The 17,855-nt window shown below is 42.0% G+C and overlaps 1 protein-coding gene across 4 annotated transcripts in view; it reads left to right on the forward strand.

The window, feature by feature from the left end:
• GLI3 (GLI family zinc finger 3) overlaps positions 1-17,855 on the forward strand; it is a 216,120-nt gene that overhangs the window by 111,973 nt on the left and 86,292 nt on the right. For all 4 annotated transcript variants that reach the window (XM_054814362.1, XM_054814364.1, XM_054814363.1 and 1 more), the window contains one exon: positions 6,527-6,632. In XM_054814362.1, the coding sequence (XP_054670337.1) occupies positions 6,527-6,632 (106 nt within the window). The remainder of the gene's footprint in view (positions 1-6,526; positions 6,633-17,855) is intronic.

Consider the following 17,855-nt stretch of genomic DNA (forward strand, 5'->3'; position numbering starts at 1 on the left):
GAGGAAGTTTACTTAGTATTCCAGAAGGCAGTCCTGCTCCTCAGACAGCAGAGTTGCAGTGACTGGGAGGAATAATAAAGCATTCAAACTGAAATCAATCCAGCAGTTATTTAGCCAATACCTGCAGCAAATTTGGCATATTAAAGACCTCTCAGTGCCAGCTGATGAAATAATTTCCAGCCACTTTTCTTCCAGCACACCGATAGCTGCTCCTCCTTCATGTGTTTGGCAGGATGGTTGTTGTGGAACTACTAAAAACAATAAAACGTGTTCCCACAAAGTGTTTAAGTTTACAAACTAAAAAGTGGTAAAATGTATGGCAGGGATCTAAGTTGCCTTGAAGTCTTAATTTTCAGCTTTGCAAAAGCAGAAATTATTTTTCAGCCATAACAAGAGGTGCAGAGCTGGAGCTGTGCTCTAGTTTGTGGGGTTTGGGCTGGAACTCCTGTGGTTTATTTTTAAGATCAGTGCACAGGCACTGCAAGCACAAGCAGAGGGTAAGGAGGGAAGTTGATCATCGTTAATAAACACAGACACACAGAAGGGACATGATCTGATTGAAAACTGTGGTTTTTTTTCTCTGGAAGTGTTATATCTACTGCATGTGATCACAATTAACATTTAGTGTTCCTGAACTGGAGAGGACTTACCAATGAAAAATCCTTTCTCTCCCTCTCCCTCTGTCCATTTCTTGGCTTTATCCATTTATTTGCTTTTTTTTTTGTTTTGACATGTCTTTTTCTCCCCCCCCCCCAAAAAAAAAAAAAACCTCTTTCTCTTTAGAGTCAGATAGTGAGTAGTGCCATCCATGTCAACATGACATTGCCATCCATGAGTCAGATAGATAGTGAGTAGTGCCATCCACGTGACAACCCACATTGGAAGCATGCGCATGCGCGCACCAACACACACACATGCAAAAGCCTCCTGAGATAACTGGCTGCAGCACATCTGTGGATCAGCCTGCAAATAAGCAGTGCTTCAGATGGCAACCAGCCACGCTGAAGCAGCAACCTCAGTCACCATAGGGAGACTCTTCAAAGTGCACAAAGTTAAGTGCATGCATTAACGTGTGGCTGTGGCTCAGTCATTTTTCTTCCTGATTAAAGCCTCTGTATAAGCATACATAGAGAACATAACTCACCCCTTTTGAAAGAGGACTAAAAAAACCCCCAAAGACAACATGTGCTCTTATTGAGCCCTAATGCAAGCTGTAATTAAACAAAAATCCCAAATAAGATCTTTGCTTGGCAAAAAAGAACCTAATTCTTGCCATAAAACCTGGCAATACCATTAAGTTCAGATCAGTGGAAGCGAATGTACATGAAGAAACAGTGGTGCCCATAGGGACTCTGCAAACCTGAATATTAGAAAATTCCCATCTGGTGATCAGCTTATGAACCAAAGGAAGTGTAGAAATTTGTTGGCAAACTCTTCAAAACTGTTGTGCGTATTGAAAAGACATTAGCGGGGAGGCTATATTTTGCCTGATATTGTTTCTGTTACATCTGGTGTGAAAGCTTGGTACCACAGAGTTCAGCATCAAGACTGTAATGAATTTAAGTGGGAAGGAGATTTCACCTCAAATGAGGTTATATCTGAGATAGAGTTTTCCACCTGGCTCAGTTCTGATATTTAATTTGGTGAGCTGATTGTCCTGAGGACAAATCTGCTAAAACATAATGAGGGCTTCCTGTGTTGGGCTTGAGTCCTGTCTCTGCTTGGCCCTGATCTCATGACACAGGTGCAGGCATCAGGGCCGCACTGGGCACATTCAAGCCGATGCAGGCGTTTTCTACAGTAGCAAATGTTTTCTTGACATGCTGAAAAATGCAGCCTGTCATTTCATCAGCCGTCTTCCTCAAGGGTTTGGCAGGAATCACAAGGTGCTCGAGTGAGTCACTTAGCTAAGGGCAAAGTGTTTTACTAGCCTTACCACTAAAGCTGAACTTTCCAAAAGTAGTGATCCCCTAGCTGAGTAGGGCTTATTTGGGGGACTACAGAGTCTACAGAAAGTAGCCTCAGTGCACTTTGGAGCAGCCTAACTCTTTGCCGTTGTCTCAAGGTGTTGCACAGCGCCTTTGAGCCACTTGTCACCATCTACCTTTCCACAAAGTCTTACAGTGAATCGCTGCTGGCTGGCTACGTCTCATCAGACTTCAGTTCAGGTTTTGCTGTTCAGCAGCAAGGAACATGCCTGTCATTTCTCCCAGTTTCTTTCCCTTGATGCTGTAGAGGAGCCCTAGGTTTCTGACTTTTCAGAGAACAAGTGTGGGTCTCTTTTTTTTTTTTTTTCCTGTATGGGAGTGATTGTAATTTGAGAGAGATGATCCTATTCACTTTCTTTAAGAAGGCAAGAAAGATTCTTGAAGAAGAAATAAAATTGCACGTTTTACACAACAAAAAGTCAGCATAAATTGACATATTTTCCAGAAAATCTCACAGTGCTAAAATTGATGAGTTTGTAGCATTTCAGACAGGTGTAACTCCCATTTTGTTTTGAGGAGACCCTGTTAGCTATACAGGAGACAGGAGAGCATCCAACGGAAGCTTATAGTAGTAGGCAGCAGAAAATTCAGGAGAAGGCAACAGCTACCAAGTTCAGCAATGTGCAAGGAATGTGTTTAAGCATGTTTCCAGTGCCCTGGCCATGTCCTTATGGGTTCTTGAAAATAGTGAGATTTAAGCAGAGAATCAGATACTTCTGCTGAAATGGAGATGAGGGCTTCCAAATACACAGGCAGCATCTGTCCCTCTTATGTCAGGGAGTCTCTGCAAGGACGTAAGGGTTTGTTAAAGGATTGGTCCAGGAATTCACGGTTGCCTTTGGACGTCTGTAAGAAAATTGCCTGGCATACGCTGTGGTAGTTTGCATCTCAGCCAGAATTTTTAAGAAGTTGCAAATGGTAATAAATAATTTCCCTAGGAAGTTAGATTTTGTCTATTTGTTTTGGTGAGAGCTGTTACTGTTTGCTAAGAGTTTTTTCCTCACACTTTAAGTGGGAAATGTGAAAATGTCGTTACAGTCAGAGCAACTGTCCTGTCATTTACAAGAAGTTGCCTCCTGTTTTTTCAGATGGGTAGAGCATCTCACAACCAGCCAAGAGTTGGGTAGGTCCAGATTCAGTTCTAGCCTGTGAGTATTCTCACTTGTTCTTTACTCAGCTACAACATAGATAGTATTGGCAGAATGTGCCCATAATATTCTGATGGTGCCTTTAATGAAAGAGTTGTTGGGTGGGATATGAAAAAGCAATGGGAACCTGGCTACGGCCTGAGTTACTGCTTCACAAACCTCTTACTATGTATTTCCATATAAATACATGTCAACTGCTTACATTTTTATGGAGTTTCAAGTAAATTCCGAATGAAGCCCTGGACGATGGGTGCTTTGGCAGGTTTCTGTTTGATCTAAGACTCTTTCCATATAAATATTCAACACTCTTCAAAGTGGAGTGTTTTGAACCCCCAAGCACGCAGAATTTACTGCTTACCTCTGCGCTGAGGGCTGACCCAAACACGGCAGAATTTTAATTCCCTCCGTAAAATTGACTCCACTAGTTCTGCACATTATTCTCCCTGTCTGCCATTTAGCATGTTAGTCTGCTGACAGTAGAGTACACAGCACTTAGCAGCTGGTTTGTGGAACCATCAGTCAGGAAATTATATGATAAATAGGAGGTAGCCAGGTTTAGTGGCACTTTATTCTGCTTCAGCAGTTTTAGCCTGACTTTGGAAAAGTCATCATGTGGTTTTTCTTAAGGGTTGCAACAGGAGATGGCTACAGTGTAGTAACTTATTACACATATGCTTGAGTTACGATGTTCACCAGCTGTATTGCTCATGTGTAAATAATAAACTGTGAGATGGATAATTATGTTGGGTTTTGATATGCAGCTCTGCTCCAGTCGGCGCGGGGCTGACGGAGACAGCTCCCTGTGCCCTGATGGAGTATGGCTGTTTCCCAGATGGAAACTGCAAACAAGATGCAACCAAGATATACAAAGGAGCTCAATGTGAGAGGACTCAAGAAAGGTGTTCTTGGAGATTTTTATCCCATGTGTTAAATACAACTTGTTGGCGCGCTCTATGCTGCATAGGCCCCACAAAAGGAAATACCTTTTTTGGGTCGTTTAATACTAATTTTCCATTTCCCAGATAGGGGAAGGTAGATGATTGCATTAAGGAGGGTTAAATGCTGTTTCACTGGGTAAATACTGGGACTGCCTTTCGGGGGTAGGTGCTCAGGCTGGGATAGTGAGGAGGCTTGGTGTCCTGACTGGGATTGCTTACCTTGGCCAGGTGGAGCCCACCCTGTCTGAGATGAGTAAGGGTGGCAAAATCTCTGTGGTCTCACATGTGGTCCCCACACCTGCTCTTCAGAGATGCGTAGGGCACAGAAGGACTTGCCTGTGCATCTACAAGGGCATGAGTGACTTGCTCCTTCCCTGAAAAAATGGTGGCAGTGTTTTTATGGTAAAATGCCAGACATCTGCTTTAAAACTTCCTCCCTTTGGCTTATGCTGCTGTAGTCAAATACCAGCGAAGTGGGGAACAGGGCAGGCGGGAAGATGTGCTGAAACACCCTTCTCCACTTCGGCAGCTGGTGAGGAATGTGTTTCAGGAGGTGGCAGCAAGCGTCCTCCACTTGGATGGTGACCATGTGCTCATGGGGGTACCTGGTCATCTGTGATCCACCTTTACTCCTGCTGAAGCCCAGGAGTGCTTGGGGTAAAGCTTGTAACAGGTTGCATGCTGAGGTCCCGTTGGTGCAGCAGAACCGGGATTAAAGCTACTGCGAGTTTGGGCTCACAGTAGTAAGCCACAGTTATTTTTCATTTACGGTGCCTAAGCCCTGAGTCACTAAATGGCAGAAATTTGCTGTGGCTGATCACATGCTGGTGATGTTTCATAAAAACAAGCCATGAAACTGGACAGGCTGTGTCAGACGTTTCCAGATTTTCCTGAAATACTGGGAATATTTGCTCAGAATTTACGCGATTTCCCCTTCATCCCCTCTGTTTACTCCCTCAGGGCCATGAGGTTTGTTCCTCTAGTTCTTTCTCCCACTTCAAAACATAATAATAAACCAACCCAACTTTTGACAAACACTGAGGGGAAAAATCTTTCTCTTTTTTTCTTTTTTTAAACCATTTCTAGTTGGCATGAGGGAACTGCTTTCACAGATAACAAAATCTAAGAGGAGGATTACATTTTGCTGAATAGGAAAGGCAGGAAATACAAAGAGAAGATACCTTCATGAGTCAGCAGGCAAAACCAAAATAAGCTTAGTTTTACTGCCAGTGCATAATTAAAGTTGGTTTGGTGTTTTTTTTTTCCTTCCTAGAAACATTTCAGTAAATCCATGACATGACCTAATGTCTGTACTCTCCAGCTTTTGGTGTCAGATAAACACATGACTTCATCCAAAGTGGTAAAAGGGTAATAATCTGGCAGGATTGGTTTGTTTCATGCCGCTGGAGATGCTCAGCATCTCGTTTGAATTTTGAGCATTTGGGAGGCAGCGGTGAGCAGCACGGTCAGTGTAACCTCCTTTAGGCACACAAATTGCACTGGTGTGCCGCTGCGGAGAGCTGTGGTCCGTGTACATTGTGTCCTCCAAAGCTGGGAGGCGATCCCGCTGCAGAAGCGGTGGGGGGCTGCGGGGTGGGCTTGCACTTGGCCCCTTGGTGCAGAGCCCGCGGGGGCGGCGGAGGCGCATTCCCCCTTTTGTCAGCCTCGTCGTCGAGGCTTTCTGGAGACAGCGGGGAATGGGAGCCCTAGCAGCTGCAAACCTCCTGTCCTGCAAAAGCCTTGGAGGAGATAGGGCAGGGAGTGTACTGCAGCCGTGGGTCCTCGGGTCTCCGGCTGTGGGGACAAAGAAAACACCCTTCCTTTTTAAGAGCAGTGTATGAAATGAGTCCCCTTGTCCTCAGGCACATTCCTCCGGATGTGGCCATCGGTGTGATGCAGTGAAGCATCTCCAGTACGGCCCTTCCCAATTGCATCTCCCTTTTAACTCCGTTATCTGATTTATTCCAGAGAGTCATTTCTCACCACGCTGCTTCAGTTTTGCTTTCCATTGTAGGACTGTGTTTACATCTCTGAGGATATACTTTTTTATTGTGTTGTATTCTCTGCTTAGGCTTTTTGTCCTGGGATGATTTTTTTTCTTGTTTTAATAAAAAATAAATAAATCAGGAATGCTTATGAAAGGCTTGATAGTCCTTTTGATCTGACACTTCACATATGGGCATGTAATTATTTATTAAAGACTTCTTTACGTCCCTTTCCATTTAAGCTATAAAAAGAGAATATTAAAATTAGTAAATACATATTCATGCAAACACTGTGGGCCAAACTCTCCTCTCAGGCAGACCTGACTGACTACAGCAGGGAAGGAGAACGAGACTCGTAAGTCATAGCGTTGTTGACACAGGCTTTTCGATATCTGTTCCGTCTTTATGAATGTTTTTAAAGAGTCATTGGAGATACTCAGATCTGGGAACCTCGCTTGTTTTTTCAGATCCGCCTCACCTCTTTCCAGCATTCCACCCTCCTGTACCAATTGATGCAAGACATCATGAGGGACGCTACCATTACGAACCATCTCCCATTCCTCCTCTGCATGTGTGAGTATTAAGTATTTCCCCTTGCTTCAGCTGCCTGGAAGAATGGGCAAGTATACAGACCTTTGCAGTGCTTAAAGCCATGCACCTGGAGCGCTTTGCCAGTCTTGCTGCAGAGTAAGATTTACTTTTGGAAAGCATCAAGGTTATCTGTTTGTGAAGCAAAACCCAGGCTGGTGCCTGAGGAATTCCTGTTACAATAGGTGGCTGGCAAGTGTTACCTATATGTTTTGCTGACATTTATTCTGTGTGCTGTCATTCTGTAAATACTAAATGAAAAAGTGCTGAACTCTCTGAAATACAGCCAGACAGAACATGCATTTTGTCTGTATTAGGCTTGGGATTCTTCATAGCAAAAGTTTCCTCTCGTGCCAAAGGTTTGGTTTTGGTTTTTCCCCCGCTCCCCCCCAGTGACTGCTATGAAGCATAATGAAATTTTTGGTAAATTTTCATAGTCGCTGATGTATGCACACAGAGGCAATCGCTTGATTGATGGGAATGTCACCCAAACAAAATGGCAAATGTGATAGAGCACATGGTTTACACAAAGATAAAAGAAATGAATAACAGTGATAACATGCATTAGAAAAGGGTGGTAATGGTGAAATCCTGTAGAAATAAATATTATCTTATTCTATATGGGGAGACTGATATCAGCATTGCAGAATAAAACAGTCGTTGTGTCCTGAAAACTGCTATATACCATTAAAAATGGAACCCAAAAGCAGGGCTTGATACTTCGCTAAAAGGTTTGATATATACATTTAATCATATCTACTAATCACCTCTCATACTGAGAAAATACAAGAAGAAAAGCACAAGTAATACTTTGAAGAGTAATGCTAGTTGTTTAGATGGCAGATTGCTTTGCTATGGCTATTAGTTACAGCTGTGTAATTACATATATGCAGAAGAAAAATGAAGTTGTTTTAAAACAAGTCCTCCTCTGTGAGCAGAATTAATTGATATTAACAATCCTAACTACATGCCCAAGTACACACACAATATTTTACTAACAGTTTTTTTGGGTCAGTCTTCTATTACTGAATTGTAATTTCAGAGCAAATTTGCCTGGAGGTAAGTAATAAATCTGTGTTGCAGTCGTCTTGGGCATTAGAAGAAAAGTGGGTATTTATAGAAAGAGAGAGTACAGAAACTTGTGATTTATTCCTCAGAGTTCCTCTGATGCATCAGTATTTACACCACAGTCAACCACATCATAAAATATACTCAAATACATGCTTGAATTTGCTGCTAAAAACCATTGTAAGCTGAAGGTGGCAGGCTCAGACAGAGTCATTACATGGACATCCTAGATTTTCCAGTGCAGTGAATAATCCGAATGGATGTTTTGCAAGGTGGGATCCTGCTCCTTCTGAAGCTAATGCAGAATTAGCATTTGTCTTCAGTGCGAGGTAGATGGGGTAGGGAGCCTCAGCAAATATTTTAACCCATATCAGCAGAGGACTGTCGTCCAAAACTTGGGTATCACGCATGAGCTTTCACGGAGGCTTCTGGATCTCGTGCCATGTGGGACCACCCTGCCTGGCTGCGCTTGCTGTGTTGAGCCCTCTCCGGAGCCTGAGCCCCATGAACCCGGCCCATAGCATGGCACCTTGCACCCACGGGCAGAGCTTTTGGGTGACAGCAGGAAATCGGGACTAGCAGCCCACACTGCTAAAAGTGCCAGGATTTCTGTAAGACCCCCAAAAGATGTTGAAAATGTCTGCTTTATGCCTCATTTGGCGTTCAGCGGTAGTCCCCTCTGACACTGAGTAGTACTCCCCTCTGACAATGCCCCTTCTAGGGAAAGGTGCAGCGTGCTCCCGCTCCCCGTCATACCCCGCGGTGCAGCGGTGATTCAGTCGGGCCCTGCAGAGGCTCGTTAGAGATGAGGAGATCTTAGCGTGATGTGATATGACTCAGGCAGCTGTTTTAGCAATACACTCTGATATCAGCCCAAGCTTTAAACTCAAAATTTCCTTGATACCGGCTGTTTATTTTTCCATTAACAACTGCCGATTCTTCCTCTCATTTGGTTTGTGTCGCCATTGGAATGATGAGAGGTAGTGGAGCCTTGGAGCCATTGTGGTCAGTGTAATTAAATGTAAATACACCATTAAACAACTTAAAATAATCTGTCGGGCTCCAGCAGCTGCTTTGTAGATGTTAAGGTTTGTCATGCTTTTGCAGTTTTCAGGAATACGTTTTAATGTATGTATGAGGTAGACACCCAGCAGTTTTCTTGCAAGTTTTACAGTGCCTGGTGTGAGTATCACTTAGGAATGTTAGATTTGGGATTCTTTAGAGCCATTACTTGAACTGCTGTCCTAACACCCATTTTAAAAAAAAAAAAAAAAGGAAAAAAGAAAGAACTGAATCTGAGAAGTTATTTGAGAGTTCTGAGAGAAAACAGCAAGAACACCAGCCAGGATACAAATGTGTACCCTCAGCTTCATCAATGACTTCATTGTATGAGTGGTTTTCTCCTTAGCTTCATAACACTCTCAAATGTGAGGGGGGGAATCTAAATAAAAAAAGGGTAAAAAAATGGCATCATTTCCATTATCCACGCTCCTGGAAATGTGTTCCAGAACCTGTCAAGTCTTAGTGGAATTAGTTTAGGTATAATACAAGTGCAGAAAAAATGTGGAGAGGGCAATGTCCACATGATACCTACAACATGTGCACAAATTCTTAAACAATGGCCAACTGGAAAAAAAAAAAAAAAGAAAAAGGCATTTTGAAGGTGTTACGGTGCTCTTACTTGCAGCTTTAAAGATGTGTATGTATTCACATGTATAATTGTCATAGTTTAATTGTTGATGGGCACAACTGTTGTATCCTAAATTTCACCCTGGAGCCAAATTTTGTAACTTGAGTTATAAACCCCTAAAATAAGGGTTTATATTTATGATGGAATTGCTTGACAGATACTTATGTATAGTAGAACTAGCAGGCATTGCTGTAATTATGCTATCGTATTCTATCATTAAAGATTTCAATTGAAAGAGGTTTATAAATTGCTCTTCCTCTTAGATAAACCACCCTACATTAAGGCATCAATGATATGGTGCAGAATTAAATTAAAATCTCATAAAATGAAATATGTTCTGTATTAGCTGTTTGACACTTAATTTGCCTCTGAATGAGTAGAGGAAATCACAAATTAACCTGCCTTTGTTTTTCTAGCCATGGCTTATTAGGTGTTAGAACAACTGCAATTACAGCCCAATAATAACCCCCAACCCTTATGAATATGTACTGAAATGTGTCACTTTTTGTTACCACAACCTGTTTGTTAGGACTCTATAGTTATCCTGGAATTTCTACAGTACATCTTTGGTTTATACTTCAGGGAAGATGTATGAAACTGAAGTTGTTCCTTAGCGGCAACATATGAACTGTGTAATTGGAGCTGGAGCTTGTTTTTTCCTTTTTTTTCTTTTCAAATTCAAGACCTGAGTCTTAGTTTGAAAAAATATTCCAGTAAACTATAGTTCAGTTTTGCTACTTTTCATTGAACTAACAAGTTAAATTACATGTTAAACATCATATGATTAAAACATACCCAACCCATGGCTTTAATAATGCCACTTCTTGCTTTGTTTTTCTTTGTTGTTGTGTTTGTCTAGCTCTTTCTTAATTTTCAAAATTGATTTCTAAAGTAAGGTACTAAAGAAGAAACTGAAACTAAAGTGTGTTTTGGTCCGTGACATTTGCTAGGCCGTCCAATAGTGTGATGCCTTCTCTGGTCGGTGTGCCATGATTCAAAATCATGCTGCTGCTGAGGGTATTTATTTGAACATAAATTAATACTTTGAGCATGCTATTTTTTTTTTACACCTCAAGAACCAAATCAAATTTTATTATCAGCTAACTCTTCCAGTTGCCTCATGCCTTTGTTGACATTGGCTCTGTTGGAATGAGAGTTATTAGCAGTAAGCAGTGGAGGAATAAGGGTGTCTTGACTATTTTTATGACAATGCAAGTGCAAATAACTTTATAGTCCCACAATTTTTAAAATCTGACTTAGCCAGGTTGAGAATTTTTATTTATTAATTAAAAAAAAAAGCTCCTAAGGCGGAGGCAAACTTCTGCTGATGGATTTAACCACAGTGATTTAGGAAGCTACCATTCTTGGTCATTTATTCATTCCCACACCTTTACTGAGTTACGTTAATAGGTCGCTCCCAACCTGCTTCATTTCAAAGTTGGGTTGGACAGCCTTTGAAGGTGACCTAACCTGGTATTACCAGGTGCTATTAACATGACCGGCAAGGAAGTAGACTCCTGCAGAGGTGGGGCAGGGGACAACTGCCAGGTGGCAATATCAGGAATGGCTCCAGGGTGGTGGTCTGTGTACATCTCAGAGCGGTTAATGGACGTGTTGTAGGAGGCTAGCAGAAAGTTAATGTTTCAGGGGTGAATGTACTACAAGATACAGCATTCATCCGTTTAGTCTCCATCTCTCCTTCTGTTGCCATCCCATTTTATGTTAGCCCTGGACTGTGAGTAAGGGAACGTGAGCAGGTAAACCTAAGGGAAGGTGCACTGATGTTACCCATACGCTTATGGCCAGGGGAGGCTACCCTTACAAGGAGGAAGCTGCAAGGTAAAGCTGCTGTCTTGTAGCTTCCTAGGATCAATGATACTCCAGGCTCCTTTTTTTGTAACTGCTGATGGAGGCTAGCAGCATCCAAGTTTGGCAGTCTTATGCCCTGAAGAGATGCACGTGCAGATAATTGTGCATGTGCCTAACACGAATGGCTTGAACGGAAATTTTGAACTGTGTGAGTGCACTGGTACTAAGGCAAAGCATGTGTTTTGCTTGCAGTCAGTTTTGAGTTGATAAAAAGAGAGTCTGATTCTCAGATATGTTATTTCGTATGTAATTTATACAGACATCAGTTACACACGGGTGAAAAGGAAAGGAAAGTCAGGCCCAGACGCTCAGCTTTCATCAGCCTCTGGTTTTGGACCACGCAGTACAATGGGGGATGTCCAAATGCAAGAAGATTAAAGCGTTGGCTCCGCAACATATCCTTGATTATGAGAGAAACTGCTTGCCATACGTTTGATAGGACGTTTAGGTTTTCCCAGCCCCATCACTGACATTTTGATTTTTCCTTTGCACTTTCATTCCTAAGCTCTTATTTCTTTTAAAAATCTTAGTGTTTAAACCCCTTAAATCTTTTACCTGCTGCTTTACTTCTAAGCTGGAGACTTGGCAAGGAGCCCCTCAGCTTGTCAGAGCATTCATTGATCCTCTCACAGTGGGAAGGAGAGCCCCACCCAGTGTGAAAAACATCACTCGTTGAATTGGCTTTATAATTACTTTAAGACTTGGAACGGGTTTTATGGTTTAGCCAGGAGCCATCGAAGAAGAAAAGACTGGGAAGCTCTTGGGACATGAAAAGATGACTGTAGTTACAGCTTTCCAAAATCATCCATGAAAGTATTTTCTGTAAGCAGGGAGAAATCTTGTATTGAATGGAAAGTACCCCGAGAAACCTGTCCCTGGAAGTGGAGACATGCAGCATTGAGAATAAGCAGCTGCTAATAGCCTGGAGAATTTTTATAGCAAGTCTCTGAGAAGGAGGCAGCATGGTCTGGTGACTCATTAAGGTTGTTCAGTTTGTTATACACCACGGATATGTGTATTGTAGGCTCTGCAAGCAACATGTATGCCCCTCTTAGTGGCAGAGCAGTTGTGGTGATGGTAATTCACAGAAGTAAAATAGCAGGGCCAAATGCCGCACATAAACTTCAGCAGATAGTTTTCATTCAGTGCCAGGCCTTTTACAAAGCGGGGAAGAGGAAGCCTGAGTCTAGACCAGAACTGCAATCTCCCACTCAGTATATAGTGTTGCATCATTTAAAATAGTGAATCAGTGTTTTGTTTAGCTGTTGATACTTGTTTAGTAATATTTACCTTAAGACCTGTAGATCGTAAATTCTCCATTGCAAGCACGCTTGCAGAGTAGCTTCAGAAACAGGCTGTGTTTTTGAAAACTGTCTGAAACTTGGAAAAGTTTGGAAAGCAAACTATTGGTGGCATATATCAAATTGCAGGAAAAAGAGGATATATGATTCTCTTACACATTTGATTGAGACACTCAAAAGAAAAAAAGACTTGGTAAAAATGTAGGTAAAAACCAGGTAAATATTTTTGAATGTAGCTGTTTTACATTAGTTTAGTTACATTGATTTGTTTAGATAAGCTGTAGTCTAAAGTTTCTGCACACTCAATTAAACTCTCTTATATTTCTCACAGATTTGCTGTCTTCCTACTAGAAAAAATCAGACGGTACTGAGAAAATAGTATCTTATTTAAAAGTTCATTTCTGCTGGCAAATAAATTCTAGATCAAATAAGGATTCCCTGCTAAAAACCATCCCTGTTCTTAGCAAGCACATTTACATGAAAGTCAACAGAATTGCCTCTAAGCGCACCAGATTACATTTGGTTCACATCATTCATCTGTTTCTGTGGCGGATAATACTTTGTGACATAATCATTTTCTCTGGAGTAGCTAATTGTAATGCCAAGGAACTACAGATTTATAAAGGAGAAACAATAGCAGCAGATAAATATTGCGTTAACAGAGGCTCTTTGTTCTTCTCATACAGCCAACTTGATTTTGGGGTGGTTGGAGGAGTTACAGCAATTGAAATAAGAGGAAAATTTTGGTGTGGGTTTTAATGTAGAAGGAAAAGCTTGGAAAAAGCAATGGCTTGTTTTCTTAGAAATCCTTTGGTAGAAACTTCCTCCAAATCTTCCGTTCATTTTTTTTTATGTCAAGAAAAGTGCTCGAGAGGCAGCAGCCCCCAGCCTTAATGAGAAAGGCGTGCTTTGACTGGCGGGCTGCTGGCTGACCGCCTCTCGTGATACGGTCACTCGGTAGCAGCAGCAACTCGCAGGGCAACTTCCCGGGGCGACACAGGGTGAGGAAAAAGAGGGGAAAAGCCCTCAGTGGTCCTCAGGAACACTCCTCTGCCGGTGTAAAGGGAGTCGGTTTCCTGAGCCCCACCTGAGAAGCAGGGTGACACAGGTCAGTCTGGTGGGGCTAGACCTCGTCAAGGGATTCTCGAAGAGGTTTGGCTTATGTTGTTGCAGAGAAACAGGTCCTAGATTTATCAGCAGTAAGGTATCGCTACTGGTCAGCACTGCCACTTAGCTGATTTACCCCATCTGGGCAGTTAACCATGCTTAGATGAATTCTTGGCTGCCAGTGAGAAGTGGTTCCCTACGGCGGGCTTTAAAACCAGCATGAATTAAGAGATGATGGAAGCAAAATGAATGGCCGGCTAAGTCCTGCCTTGGGAAACCTTCTTGTGTGTAACATTTTTCTGTAGACTGAGAAATAACTAGGCATGACTTTGAGCTTTTGGGGTGCTCCCTGTGTGTGGATGAGTGTACCAATGTGCGTATTTGTGTGTGTGTGCATGCATCCTCTTTATATAACAGGGTGAATATCTTTGCTTGCATTTATCATGGACTGAGTAATTCTAGACCTTTACAGTTAAAACTAATGTAAGGATCTACGCAGAGTCTGAGAAAGAGGAAAAATCAGAGGGAAAATGTGAACAAGTATGAAAAATTCATGTGCAAAAACATTGAGAACATGTGGATCATTACCTTAATTTAACATTTAACCAAAAAATACATAGAATAGCTGCAATGCTAGAGTTCTGCTGCTTGAAATTTCTATTATCTCATTCTGTTATCAGCTGCAAAGAATGCACGCTCTAAATATAGTGCACATTCAGAGGCTCTGAGCCTGTGGTTTCTTGGACAGAATTCCTGTGTTCTTTGTGCTGTAGTCAGCAGTATTAGTCGAGTGAGCAGATATTGACTGTGGTATTCACGTGCAGTGAACCAGAAGCAAGCCAACTCTATAGAGGCTGCTGTCAAACTTGTTGCAGTGGCCTGTGAGGTACTGGACTGTGACAGACTCCTTTTTTTTCAGTACAATTCTTCCACTCATGTTAAATCTTGCTTCAAAGAGAACTGAAATGTTACAGTCTTAGCGTTCTTTCTTTCTTTTTCTTTTTTTGCGTTCTTTTTTTAAAGTGAGTACTGGTGAGATTTCTGTGTTGTGAATTGGAAGTCCGTAAAGTGAGAGTAGGTATAAACTGGATGAAATGTGAGCAGTGAGTGCATCTGCAGTGTAGGAGCACAGAGCATCTTCATCACACTCTCACACAATCTCTCCCCAACTTAGACTCTCTCCTCCCCCAACGAAGGCATCATGTCCTTGGAGTATGGATTGAATTTAGTTCAGACTTTTTTCCCAAAGGAATCAAAACCAGAAGCTAAATAACACCTTGTTTCCCTTTTTGCCACCCCTTACTCAACCCACTATGTTTTTTTATATATATGTGTGTATGTATATGTCTATATTTGTTTGCATAGTTGTAACAGAAAGCTGGCTCTTGAGCTGGTGTGAGCTGTGCTACTGAGATGCGGGAGAATATGCCCCTCGCATATTCTCTATTATATGATGCTAGGAAAAAAAAAAGAAAAAAAGACAAGACTAATACCACCCAAAGGAATGCGCTCAATGGGTGTTTTATCTGTGTGCCTCAGGGTAGGCTGGGCCAACATTTGTGACTGATGTTATTGATTAATAGAGGAAACAGTTTAAAGAAAAATGTTATGCTGTTTGATTTTTGCTCTTAGGATGCTGTACATGACCAAAGAAGGACTTTGGACCTTATCTTAGAAGAAGCTTTTTATTGAGGCTCTATGAAGTTGCTATTAAAGACCAGGCAATAATGTATTGCTTAGTCCCTTCCACAACTGACTGTGTAGGTCTGATCCTACAACAGATTATGACTGCATTTGTAGTTAACTGTATAGGGGTCGGTAATCTTAGGGAGACCCCACAGAGGATAGACAGAGAGGCAAAACATCCTGAAGGCCATGATCCAGGAATACAAAGCTTCCAAAGGACCTGTCGTCTTCTTGAAAGCGTTATTTATGAGGTGCTGTGACCATTGGTGTTAAGGATCAACAGAAAATTAGGGAGTATCTCGCATGAGGGAGAATTTCTAAACATATCGGATTTAAGTGGCTATCTCTTTAAAGATACACATCTTTCAGTCCTGTATCTCCTGTTGAAATTCAGCCTAGATTTATCATGCCTTTTCCACTGGCCTGTGGAAGAAAAGATTGATAGTCTAGTCCACTTTATAGAGGCCACCAACGCAAATAGCCCCATTTAACAATATTGTAGACAGATTTCATGGGGAGAGCAGGAGCTGAATGACCAGGGGCAATCAGGTGTTCTCTGCTTCACCCTGGAAGATCACTGTCAGCGTACATCATCAAGACAGTACCAAGAGGGCTTGCGTAGCTGCCTCTGTCTTGGTTTGCTGTACTCGTGCCTTGGACGTCAGGCTTCCACCCTGACGTCTTTTGTGGGAACTGTGTTTCTACTCCTGTGATTAGACTGAATTGCAAAGGTGCTGAGGTAGCAAATGCGTAGGTCATCCTGCTGGTGCAGGTATGTCCAAAGGTGGCCAGCTTGTTCCCGTTTGCGGTTTTCATCTGCATGCCTAGCTGCTTATTTTGTTTAGAGAACTAATAATGCTTCCAGAATTTAGATACTGCATTTACTTCAAAAGCTTCAAAGTCAAATTTACTATTTCTCTAAAAAATGTGCAGCCAGAACATTCATTTGCTTTACACTTAGTGCTAGTTTTTCACTTATTCCCCCCGCCCCCGCCATAGCCACATTAGAAGTGGTGTTCCCACCCATTTCTGGTTCTTGAGGTTCAAAGTTACAGCTTCGCCTAAGAAATGCTTTTTTAACTCCAGTTTTGCACACAAATAGAGCAAGAACAGCAGTATGAAGCCTTTATCTCTTGTTTCTTCTGTTGGCTATGGTGTTCCAGCCATTATACGTTCACCATTTGTGAGAACCAACTTGCAGTGCGGATTACGTAGCACCACAATGGCTTTCAGTGCCTGCAGGATCAAATAAAGCAGCTGGGCTGGCTGAGACAAAACTTCTTAGCCCAACATGAGAGCTGAGTGTTTTCCCACTCTGATTTGCTTGCACCCCAGCCAGCTCCCACACCTGGACCTTTGAAACTGGCAGAGAAAATACAAGAAGTGACTGTTAGCAGAGTATCTTTCTTCCTCCTCCCAACTTAGTTTTAGCAGCATTCACCTTTGATATAAGTTCTGCTTCATATAGCTGTGAATCCTGCTCACCTCATGGATGTTGGTTCTGATCCATGGCTCTCTTGCTATTTGTGGTGGTGCTGGGAGGATGGGAGGAGCTCAGAAGCAGTTGTGTTTTCATAAGGTCACTCCTTGTACCAGTCCTGGGTCCAGCATACACGTGTACTGTACATCTGGTACTGTCATTGAGGTGCACTCTCAAAATGGCTTTTGTTCCCCAAATCATGAATTTGTCTTGGGGTGGGGGAAGGAGGCATTTCAGAAAATAATTTGTGTATGAAATGCATGTACAGAAAATTTTTACAGAAATTTCTGTGTGATTTTTTTTCCTGCTGCAAGTAGTGTTAGGTGAGAAATTCTAGCTGGTACTCCCTCTGTTCAGTAACAGTCACTAATCCTTATGCATATCAATTTTGGGCTGTCTGCTAATGTTAGGACAGAGATGCGAAGCAAGTCCAGCCATACCTCAACAGAAATGATTAATGCTGAACTTTCACATCACTGTTTCTGTCAGGATTTTAGTCCTTTAAAGTTAGAATTTTGGTTGAATGTTCCCTTCACAACCAAATTGAGGTAGCAAGTGCAATAGGAGAGACAGTCACTGAATTTGTCTTTTGCTATTGCTAACTTGCTTTTGTTTAAATATTTAAGATCTTATTTTAGCATATAAAATTAGAATTGAAGAAAAGCTTTCTTTCTCCTCCCAAATCTCAGTTTTGTAATATTGTGGATGTGACTTATAGAAAGCTGAGGGGTTTGGTTTGCTTTGGTTTTGAATGTGGAAAAAGAATGTTTCTTGGCATCACAGAACAGACATTGCGGACAGTGTTCTTTTTAGGTAACATGGGAGGCTCTTTGGGTACTTTGCCAGGAGAAGGAACGCCTGCCTTACCACTGCCTTAGTGGGAGGAAGGAGTTAAGGGAAGGAGAGTGGCTGAAATTTGCTGAAACAATAGCGAGCATGGCATTCTCCAGTGGGGGACAGGGAGGGCTTAGGAAAAACATCAGTGACAGAGGCTCTAAAAATTTCAA

Source organism: Grus americana, chromosome 2 (genome assembly GCF_028858705.1).
Source record: "Grus americana isolate bGruAme1 chromosome 2, bGruAme1.mat, whole genome shotgun sequence".
Taxonomy (NCBI): Eukaryota; Metazoa; Chordata; class Aves; order Gruiformes; family Gruidae; genus Grus; species Grus americana.